Source organism: Colletotrichum lupini, chromosome 2 (genome assembly GCF_023278565.1).
Source record: "Colletotrichum lupini chromosome 2, complete sequence".
NCBI lineage: Eukaryota > Fungi > Ascomycota > Sordariomycetes > Glomerellales > Glomerellaceae > Colletotrichum > Colletotrichum lupini.
Genome location: NC_064675.1, coordinates 5,808,345 through 5,820,278, shown reverse-complemented (window position 1 = coordinate 5,820,278; position 11,934 = coordinate 5,808,345). Strand labels below are relative to the sequence as shown.

The following is an 11,934-nucleotide window of genomic DNA, read 5'->3' as shown; positions in this document are numbered from 1 at the left end:
TTTTTATTAAATTAGGCTATTAAAAAGGAATATTATATATCCCTAAGATAATCGTTATATTACTTTATTATTTATAAAGCTAGTATTTTTAGTTAGAAATAATAATTACGTACTTAGTATACTACCGTAATAAAATATAAAATATTTCATTATATAAAGATATTAAATATAATAGTTAATTATTTTAATATAAGTTATACTTAGGTTAGTTAAGAACTATAATAATTATAAATAAGTAAAAGTAACGTTTAGCTTAATTATAATAGTTATATAAAGTATACTCCCGACCTTTTTTTAATAGCTTTTTATTTCTTTTTTTATTACTTACTCCTTATTTAGTTTAAACTCTTTTTAAAAAAGAGGGGTAGCTAAATATAATAAATTTATAAAGTTAAAGCGCTTAGTAACTTGCTCGATATATATATTATAAATAAAATAAACCTTATAAGTAATATAATTTCGTAAAATCTATACTTTAAAGAAGTAATTAATCGGTCTATTCTTTTTAAAGTTAATATATCTTTTTATATTATTAACGATCCCCTAAACCGCTTGTTACTTATTTTAATAATATAAAATAATAAAGTCGTTAATATAGAATATTAGTATTACTTTTTTATTTATAGTTTAGTAAATATAGATTTTTTCGTAATCATATATTATATTTATATTACGAAGTATAAAAGTAAACGTTTAGAACTAAAGAATTAGTAAGTCTTAGAGGCTATATAGAGCGCGTTAGAGCATATTTATTTTATTAATAACCTTATATCTTTTTAAAAGTTTAATAATTACTAACTTATTATTTTTAAAAAGCGCGTTAAGGAATACGTTAATAATATTATACTAATTTATTTTAAGGTTAAATTAAGTAATTATTATTATTATAAGCTTAAAAACCTTTATAATAAGCGTTAAAGCGTACGTATTTTATAAGGGGTTAAGTAGTTATATATCCCCTTTTATATATATACGTACTTTTACTTTACTAATCTCGTTATTAATATCGTACTTATAAATATATACTTATTTTAATAAAAATAGGATCCCTTATTTAAAATTACGGTTAATCTCTTCTTATATACTAATATCCCTTAGCTTTTTTATTTTTATATTTATAATATCCTTAAGTAGCTTTCATAGTTATAGTAAGAGATATTTAATATTACTCAACTTTTTTAATAGGCTTTAGAAGTTAATTTTAATAAGTCGTGGTTTTTAAACTCTTCTAGAGCGCTCTAAATAGGTCTTATAAACTACTTTTTTTATTACTTAATAAAGTATTATATATTCTATATTACTTTTTTTTATAGCCTTTTATTAATTAAGTATAAAAATAAAGAAAAAGTAGTCTTAAAAATAGTTATAATAATCGCTATTTCTTATATTTAAATATAAAAGCGTTATAAAAATACTATTATTAAAGCGTTATAAAGGTTTACGGGCCCGGTTTAAATATCTAGGACTTAATAGAGCTTTACTTAGTACTTAATAAAGTAGTTTTTATAAGCTCTATTTTTATATAATAATAGAAGTTTATTATAAGGGTTCTTTATTAACGTCGACTTTAGTATTAAGAATTACTCTTTTATAATTAGTACCTCGTTTATTATATATTTTAGCGTTTTATTAAGAGTTATTAAGAATTAAAAGCTTAAGAACCTTTATAATATATATAAGTACTTATAAAAAGGATTATAAACTATATAAAGCTATTTATAACTTAGTTATTATATCCCCTTTTTTACCCCTACCCCCGAGCTTATATAAAGGGGTTATTTTAAAAATTAATAATAATAATAAAATTATATTAACCTCTTTAACCTTATTTATTATACCCTAAAATACGTTTATTAATTATTTAGTATCCTAAATAATTAAAACTTAATAATAATACTATCCTTAACTATAAAGTTATTTTAAATATTAGTATTTTTAAAGTCTAGATCTACTTCCCTGAGTACTCGAATTAACTTATTATTAATATTAAAGAGTTCTTATATTTCTTAAATTATTAGATTTACTTATTTATTTATAATAGCTTACTCTTTATATATAGAATTATAAAAGACTTTTTTATTAAACTTAATATCTTTTATAATAAATACTTACTTAAGTGCGGGTACTTAGACCCTATATAAGTTATATATTTTTAATATATATTTAACTAAGTATTTTATATACCCGCAAAGAAGTATTTTAAACTCTTTTTAATATATACCCCTTTTATAATCCTTATAAAAAGGGTATACTTAATAGTTATATATATAGAGGCTACTAAGATATAAAATAACTAGTTTAGAATCCCGTACTTAGTAACCCGTTTATTACTAGCGTTAATACCGCTTTTACTAATTAATTTCTATTATAACAAGTAAATCTCTTTTATTAGCTTTTTATAAGGTAATATTATAAATAAAGATTATTATTAGTACTATTTTATTCTATAAATTTATAAAAAGGTTTATAAAAAAGCGTATTTTATAAGCTTTAGTAATTACGAGTTAACTTACTCTTTTAATATTATTTATAAGTTTTTTTATATATAAAAATAGAAGTTTTATTCTAATTCTTAGCTCGCTATACTACGTTTTATATATATATTTAATGTTTATAATTAAGAGAGCGGTTTTATTATTATTTCTAAAAAAGTAAATTAGAGTCCTTTTTTAATAACGAATCGCTACCTCGAGGCTTTATAATATAAAAAGTACTTCTTTTTCTATTTTAGTTTTTAAAAAGAACCCCCTAAGCTATTTATTATATTTATTAAAAACTATAGATATATATTATTATTTATTAAGAAATAGTTCGAAATAGAAGAGATCTTAGTATATATAGTATTATAATTATAAAGCTCTTTTTAAAAATAGTCCTTTTAAAACTACTATTTTAACTTTAAATAATATATATACTTTATACTTAACTTATAATAAAGGTTTAATACGTATACTTCGAGTCTTATATAATAATTAATAAAAAGTATTAAGTCCGAGATAACTTATTTTAAAATACTAAAAGAGCGCGCTATTAAACTTTTTATAAATACGTTAATATAAATAATAGAATTTTTTATAATTAATTAGTAATATAATACTAACTAGGCTTTATAAGATATACTTAAGGTTTATAAAAAAAAGATAAGATTAAAAGAGCTTATATTTAAAAAAGACTAGATTCTTTTTTTAAATAAGCTACTTTTTAATAGTATTCTTATAAAGCGTTCCTTATTATAAAATATAATCTAGATTATAATATTAAAGTACGCTTTTATTTAGTAAAGTCTTTAAGACTATATTAATATAGAATCCCTCGATATAAGTAACGTTTTAGAGCTTTAAATTATAAGTTCTTTTTTTCTTAAGTCCGTTTAAAATGCCTTTTATAATACGAGGACTACGTATAATAATAAATAATATAATAATTCTTAATTTAATATAATCTTTATTACTTAATAATACGTAACTCTTAGGTTTAAATAAGCTCTTATTATTAACTAAATATATTATTTTATAGTTATTTATTATTATATTCTAAGAAAGGGGGTAAGTACTATTTATAAGGGTATTAAAAATTACGTTTATTTCTAAGTCCTAACTCTTTATAAATATAGTAATTACGTAGCCCTCGTCTTAGTTTATTAATAAGCTCGCTATAAGTTAGTTAAAAGATCTTTTTAAAAACCTAAGTTTTTTAGGGGTTTTATTATTCCTTAACTAATTAGCTTTTTTAAGCTTATTATAAAATAATTTCTATTTACTTAATTTAATAGCAGCGAGGACTTTTTTTATATAGCTCTTTAATATTTATATTAATAACTTACCAACGTTTTAACTTATAAATACTTATTTTAATTTTTAATATATTATAAGGCGCTATGGGTATATATAATTATAAGGGTATATAACGTTATTCTTATTATTTACGTTATTAATTAAGTTAGAGCGTTTAGTAAAAATAGAGTAAGCCCCTCCTTAACTTAAAAGCTATTTAGTATATACGTTTTAAGTTATTAAGCTAAATATATATATAATCTTTTTAAAGGGCCTCGTATACGTTTTAAAAGCTATTAATTTACTAAAGGTTTTATATATACGTTAGCCTTATATAAAGTTAAGTCTAAACTTAACTATAACTAAGAAGTTAAGTATAGTAATCTCTTTACTAATTTCTAAAATATTATATATTTTAGCTCGGAAATAAGTAAATTATTATTTTTTATATTAGTATTAAGAGTTAATTCTAGTCCTTGCTTTATTAAGGGCTTATTAATACTCCTTTCGAACTATATTTTTTATTATTAGTTTAAAAAGCGTAAATTCTTATTTTAGATATTTAATAATTTACTATATACTAAACTTAGTACTATTCTTAATAGCTTTTTAAAATACGTATTTATATAATATAATATTAATTAATTTTATTAATTACTAAGCGAGGATTTTAATATGCGTATTAATAATATTACGTTTATAAGCTATAAGTTACTTATATTTAGTATTAAGTTCTTATTATTTTTAAATACTCTCGAGCGTATAAATCTTTTTTATAAATATAGTATAAGGATAGATTTATTTATATAAAATAAGTAGTATAACTAGCTTTATAAAAAGAAACTTAGCTTAGTTTTATAAGTTACTTATACTTAAAAAAGTTAAAAAGTTCGTATTAAAAGTTATATTTAGAAATTATTAATAGAGGATTTTTTAGTTTTTTTAGTTATTCTCGAACGCTTTATAACGGGCTTAGTAAGCTTATAGTTCTTTTTTATTATAAATTATAACTAATTATTTAAATTCTAAGGGTAAAATAAGTATTATAAGGGGATTAAGGAATACGTTAGAATTTAGAGCGTTTAAATTAACGTATTTCTAAACCCCAACGCCCTTATTTATAATACGAAGTATATTAAACTATTTAATTTAATTATTATAGCTAGTTAATTTAGCTTAAGCTAAAGTAAGTATAAGTAAGTCGGTTATTTTAAAGAAATTATAAGAATCGTATTAATAAATACGTTATTATAATATAAGGTCTTAATTAAGAGCTAGGCTTATAATTATTATGAGTTATAATACGTAGTAATAGGTATATAAAGTATAATAAAAGTAGTTTAATTATTAAAGTAGAAATAGATAAAAGGAAAAGGTTTATATATACGATATTTAAAATAGATACGTGATTTAGTACGTAATAGGTACTTTATAAGGTGCGATTACTATCCTTGTTACGTAATATACCGTAACCCTAGATTACGCTAGATCTACTTACCACACTTAAGAACTTGTACAATGCTGGGTCGAGTGGCGCAGAACCGGTAATTATTATATGTGCGCGGTCGAGGCCCAAGGTGGCCATGATTTGCCGGCCCCAGATCCTATCGTGAAGCGGGTGCTTGTTAGTAGGAGCTTCTGCGTCTTCGAGGTTCGCCAGTTTGGTTGCCACAATGTACCTGCTCACAGCCCCTCGGATCCCGGAAGCTTCGAGTGTAGCCGACTTGAGGATACCGCCGAATCGGTTGTAGATTCTTGGGACTGATGGGAATATAGTCGGCCGGAGGGACTGCAGACCCTCTACAAGATTCGAAATGTCGCCGCTGAAATATCCCATCTTGGCCCCACTGAAAGCGCCGAGGTGTTCCAAAAGTCGGCCATAGACGTGTGCTAGTGGTAAATAGGAGATCATGACATCGTTGCCCGGCAGTCCCGCATCAAGGAGAGAGCCAACTGTCGCTGCGACCGAGCCCTTGTGTGTCAAGACGACGCCTTTGGGCGCCCCGGTAGTTCCCGAGGTGTAGTTGATGGTGGCTATATCATCCGGCTGTGGGGGCCGCAATGACCTGGAAGAGGCTGCGCCCAATTGCTCAATTTCTTTCAGCGAGTAGATCTGAAGGTCCAGCTTGAGTGCTTCTGTGATGGATACCAACAGCCGGTTTCGCGACAGAGAGTCTTGGTTGTCTGAGCGATGCTGAACATCGTCCAGTATCACCAGACACTTGAGCCCAGGCAAGTTCGGCTTTAGAGCGATCAGTGCTGGAACATGAGTGACAGAAGTAACAACGCATGTCAACTCGGCGTGACGAATAATGTACTCTGATGCGTCTGGACCCAGCGTGTCGTATAATGAGACACTGAAGAGTGATTGCGACATGCATGCGAGGTCGACAATTGGCCATTCAGGTCGGTTTTCGCACCATAGTCCAATGCCAAATTGTGTTCCGACCTTACCGACGCGCTCGTGAATTTCTACCAGACCCTTTCCGATATTGTTCCTGCGTTGCTGGACAGTTTTGAAACTCAGCCACTCCCAAGGAAGATGATATTGCTGAACGAGGTCGTAGGGTCGGCGGCCCAGATAGTCTGACTTTGGATTGCTCTTCACAGTGGCCTCGAACATGTCGTGAGCCGTCAATATATCTGGGCCGATACCCTCCAACAATCCATCTACAAATTGCCAATGTCTGTACACATTTGAGCGACCAGGTTGGCTTGTACCTGGGAGTGCGACCGAGTATGGCTGGTGCTTGGGTCGCGTTTCTCTGAGGTCGAGTATCCTTTGGACATGTGACGGGTAGGATGTTGAAAACACCATGCTTGCTTCGAGGCGACGAGTGCAATTCTAAGGCTGGAGAGTAGAATGAGATTGAGACAACACCGGGGAGGTGGAGGGCTTGCCGAAGGGAATATGCGGGAGCGGCGCAGACCGGCGGCACGAATAAATAGTAAGTAGACACGGAAGCACGGATAAAGATACCCTTGGCGGATATGTGAGAACTCGGTTAAGTAAGGTGGACAACGGGACCATTCATCTGCCCCATGAAGTTGCCAACTGGAATTGCCTGTGCACGCCAGAAGAGGCAAAAGGACTTTTGCGCAAAGCCTCGGCTTAGTGAATCTATTACCGCTGCAGAACGCGAGCAATTGACTACCAAATATTCACTTGGATGTGCGACTCTGTTTTGCCTCATGATTCGGCCATGGCCTAATTCATCCGGCCTCGGGCTTCTTTGCAAGCCAATACTCCGGGGATGCTTTCCAAGCCAATACTCCGTGGCTTTCTTGTAATGTTGTGGTACTTGGTGGCATTGGTTCAGAATTTCGGATTGACTGGCTGCTTCATCATAAAGGTTACCAGACCTCCAAGCAGCCGAATTCCTAGTCACGCTGGTCTACCAATAACCAGAGCAGCTTCAGAGAGGGGTTTCGCCCCATCGTGCTCGGCAGCATCGCTCCATGGCCGCGATCCCTGGTAAGCTCTATCATTCGTTGTCCTGCCGAGGTTCGGCCCATTTTATTCAAGACAGAGATCAGACTCGGCCGGTGGGTTAGATGCCGAGAGGTGCAGAATCGGCTCCCAAGTCCCCCACTGCCGGAGGCCTGGACCGAATTTGAGCGGGGCCGCTGAGGGAACCGCGGCACCGCGCAAAACCCAGCACTTGCTACGGATTGCTCCTATTTTGTCGAGCTTATACCATCTGGTTGAATGCAAAGCCACCGCAGCCGGACATGGGTCAACTGAAGTGCGATTCGCGATAAATGCGTAACTATTCTAAATATCACAAAGTACGCCACGAAACGACATTCAAGCGACAGCCACATCCAATGGGTGTTCTCAATATTGGTGTACTTTCTAGGATAGTGGTATTGCCTATTAATTAGGGCGAGGAATTAATTCTGTGGCCAATCATAGTTCGCAGTCAGGTATTCCACCAGTGCCGCTCCAACAAATGTAAGAAAGCAGGCTATCATGGAGGGAATGCGAGTATTACGCGTTATAACATTAGCAAAGTGCCTGAAGTGTACTGGTACGCTTTCTCATTCATCTCATTAATGAAGACTTGGGCATATTTGTCTTCTCGTATTCGTGCTTCTCATCTTGGACTTATTATTGGTGAAATTGTCCGTTTAGGAATCTCAGCTCGTCGCACTGATCAACTCAGTAGCAAGATGTTATCCCCACTTAGACCCAGCTATTTCTATCAGGGGGGCTTGGCTGGGAGCCATTTGAAAACATCACAGTCATGGATGATAGCTGGTAAGTCAGGCACTATATTTGGTGGAGGCTGCCTTCATGGGTAGCTTCATCTTCTCCCCAAGGCAATTCTGCCATTCGAAGCGCTGTAATCACGCATCATATGTCATTTGTTGTGCACACCTGTCTCATATCACGGAAGCTTGATCCATTTCGGGTCGTAGGATGTCTGTTTGTAAGGTAGGTTGTATTCGCTTCTCGGCACACTACAAGCGAACCGTTTGCATACTAGCTATCAAGTTACATCTTGCTCAGCATTCTCATGCCGCCGTCAAGTCTAATCACCGTCCCGTTGAGCATAATATTTTCAATTAGGTATACGGCGACTACTACAAATTCGTCTATATTAGTATCCCTATTATAAGGTATTTAGTTCGAACCGTAATTAATAAAAAAATTAATTAAACTATATAAATATTTACGTAATAAGTATAAAAAAGAGGTTTTAATTATAAATTAAGCTAGCTACGATAATCCTAAATAGGGCCCCTAATTAGCCCCTATATAATTAGCTATATACCGTAATTAAATTAGATTTTTAATCTAATATTAACTTTTTTTTTATTAATTTATTTATTATAATTAGAAGTATAATTTAACCTTAGGTCCGTTTACTAAGTCGTTTCTTTTTACCCCTTTTTTATTTTTTTTATATAACCTATCTTTTTATTTATATATTAACTTTTTTATTACTTACGAATGATTTTAACCTCTTATTAAGGGTTATTTTTATAAAAACGTTAGCGAGGTTATTATTACTATTAATTTAACGGATTTTAAGTATTTTATGCTTTTTATATAATTACCTAAGGGTTATAATATTAATTATAAACCTTTTTTCCTTTATTATGCCTAATTTAATAAGGTATTTATATAATAAATAAGAATCCGTATAAATAACCGTTAAGATTAATAAAAAGCTAAGTTAATTAGTAATTTTCTTCAATATTATTAAAATTATATAAGAGAGGTTAACGCCGTTAATTATGTTATAAACCTCTAATACTAATATACTTCTTATTACCCGCTTATTTCTAATTAATAAGTAATAAATTATATTATTATATATAGTAAATTCGCTCTTATTTATACTCTTATTAACTAAGATAATAATATACCCTAATTATAAAATAAAGTTATTATTATTTATAAATAACTTATTAATAAATACATAGAGCTTATTAATTATAAGGTTAATTAGGTAATAAACGAGGCCTTAATTAAGATTCGTTTATGATTACTTAAGTCGTTTATTAAGTACCTCGATATCTTATTTAGTTAAATTTATAACTTATACTATTTTAATATAATTAAAAGTCGTTTTAAACTAATATATATTTATAATATATACCCCTCGCACGAGCTTAGCTTTATATTACTTTTTAACTTTAGTTAAATTTAGATTAACGAGATTAATTTTCTTACCCTACCCCTTTTATTAAAAAACGACGGTTTCTTTTTTAATAATAAAAATCTTATTATTAAATATTAAGGGAGCGTTTATTATAAGGACCTCTTTTAGTTTTATTATAAAGCCCGCTTTTTAAAGCTTTTTTTTTTAATAAAGTTAATATTAAATAGGCTTAATATATCGTCGGTTTATATAGTGGTTTTTTTCCGGCTTTATAAGTATAAAAGATCGACCTTAATAGGATTACGCTTTTAAAAGAAATTATATAATATAGTATACTTTTTAACTATATAATATACGTAATATATCCTAAGTATACACTTAACGTAATATAATAATTTCGATACGAAAACTACTATTTAATTTAGGATAAATAAGCTACTCTTTTTAATAATAATACTAGCTAAAAAGGTTAATAATAAAGGTTAGCTATAATAATTAGTTATAATAATTAGTTATAATAATTAGAAGCGGCCCTTAACTATAGAGGTTCTAAACTTTAATAGCGACGTAGAGGTTTTTAAAAAAAAGGGCTAAATAGATTAATATCTATTACTTAGAGTTTATAAAGATTTTTTTTATCCTTATTACTTCTAATATTACTTGACGTTACTCTCTATTTAAACTAAATAAATTTACTAAATAAGTTTATTAAATAAACTTATTAATATATAAACTATTATTTAAATAGCTAGTTAGATAATTAGTTAAGAGGTTAGCTAGTTAAAATACTATTTTAACGAGAACCTACTCTAAAAATACTTATTAATAAGTCTACTCCTCTCGGGCTAAGTACCCTCTTTAACTAGCTTGATACTATAGTTATTATAGCTAATATAAGTACGCCCGAGGATTAATAAAGTACTTTTTAATAATACGGAATTTAGCTAAGTAATAGTACGAATGCCGTAAATAGCTAGGTTAATATAGATATTAAAATTTAGTATATTAATACCGGCTTAGTTATAATAATTATAATAAACGGGCCGGAGGTATATAGGGTTAGAGTAATAAGCTAGTACCTTAAATAGCTCCTATAAGACCCCCTAAGTAATAATAATACCTATATAAAAAAATAGATTATACTAAACTTAGTTACTTACGTAAGCTAGTATTAAGAGGTCCTATACGCGTTAAAATAAATAAAGCTCGCCCTATAAACGGGTAGCGGAAAGTTAGGAGCTATTTTAGTTAGTAATTAGGTATAGAGCGTATTATACTTAGTTTTCTTTAATACGTAATACACGGTACGGCCCTAACGGAGTGCTCTATCGGGGGGATCGTCGGTTTATATTTTAATAATTTTAAATTAATTACTTTCGTATTTAAAAATTAATAAGTACGGGTCGTACGTAAATATAACTATTAATAATTAATTAATATAAAAGTCGTAGTATATAGCCTATTAATAGGTATTTAATTTTATAAGCTTATATAGTAGCTTAAGTATTTTAATAATCGTACTTTCTAAGTACTTACTAACTATTCTTTTAATAAATAGGCTAGGATTTTTTTTATAAGCCTTATAACTAATTAAGTATAGGCCTAGGTAATATTATAGCTCTAAATTTCGTATCCCTTTTTCTATAGTAATATTATTTATACTATTATTAACTATTAGCTATAGCGCTATATAGTGGGTAATTATATAAGTAGCGTCGCTTTTTTAATATTACCGTACCCTTATATTATATACTTAGATTTCTTATATAATTAGGGTATTCCTTTCCTTTTAATCTTACGAACTATTTATAATTTAAATATATAGAGGTTTATATACTTCTCTAAGTTATAGAAAATAAATCGATAGACCTCTCGATTATAAAAAGTATTTATTTTAATAAGATCTAATCCCTTAAACGGCTTTTTAATAATTATAATTATACCTTTTTTATATAATTTAATTACTAACTCGAAATTAGCTTTTTCTTTTATTATATAAAAAGTATTAATTACCTCGTTACTAATAATAAATTATTATATTAGGGCTTATTATCGTATTTTTTTATAACGTCTCGTTAGTAATATTAGTACTCTTTTAGTAATTTCCTTTTTTTTTTCTTTTAATATTACTACGACGATCTCGTTAAGAATAATTTCTTATACTTTTATTATAAGTTATATAGTTTTTCTTAGCTTTTTCTTTTTTTATAAATTAGAAATTACCTTATTAAGATTTATATAATACAGTTTAATTATTATAATTAATACTTCGAGGGGCTAATTACGATCCCTCGTAATTATATAAGATTACTTATTAATACAAATTAATTGATATAGCCTAGTTTATTATTAAATAATTTTGTATTATACTTATATATCCGAATTTAGTAATATATCTAAATTACTTTTTATATCGGGCTTATTACATATAGTAATTACCTTATTAACTTACCTTTTTATATTTATTTTATATAATATTCGTATTACTTTTTTAACTACTTAGGCTCGTTAGCTTATGTTTAGTAATAATAGCGAGGCTAAGGTCGTTC

The 11,934-nt window shown here is 28.8% G+C and overlaps 1 protein-coding gene across 1 annotated transcript; it reads right to left on the bottom strand.

Annotated features, from left to right (window-relative positions):
• Positions 1-4,939: 4,939 nt before the first annotated feature.
• Positions 4,940-6,396, bottom strand: CLUP02_04080 (AMP-binding enzyme; the record flags this gene model as incomplete). The annotated part of the gene is made up of 2 exons (XM_049283097.1): positions 4,940-4,954; positions 5,272-6,396. 2 exons carry the CDS (start codon positions 6,394-6,396, stop codon positions 4,940-4,942), a joined length of 1,140 nt encoding a protein of 379 aa, XP_049140240.1.
• Positions 6,397-11,934: the final 5,538 nt, after the last annotated feature.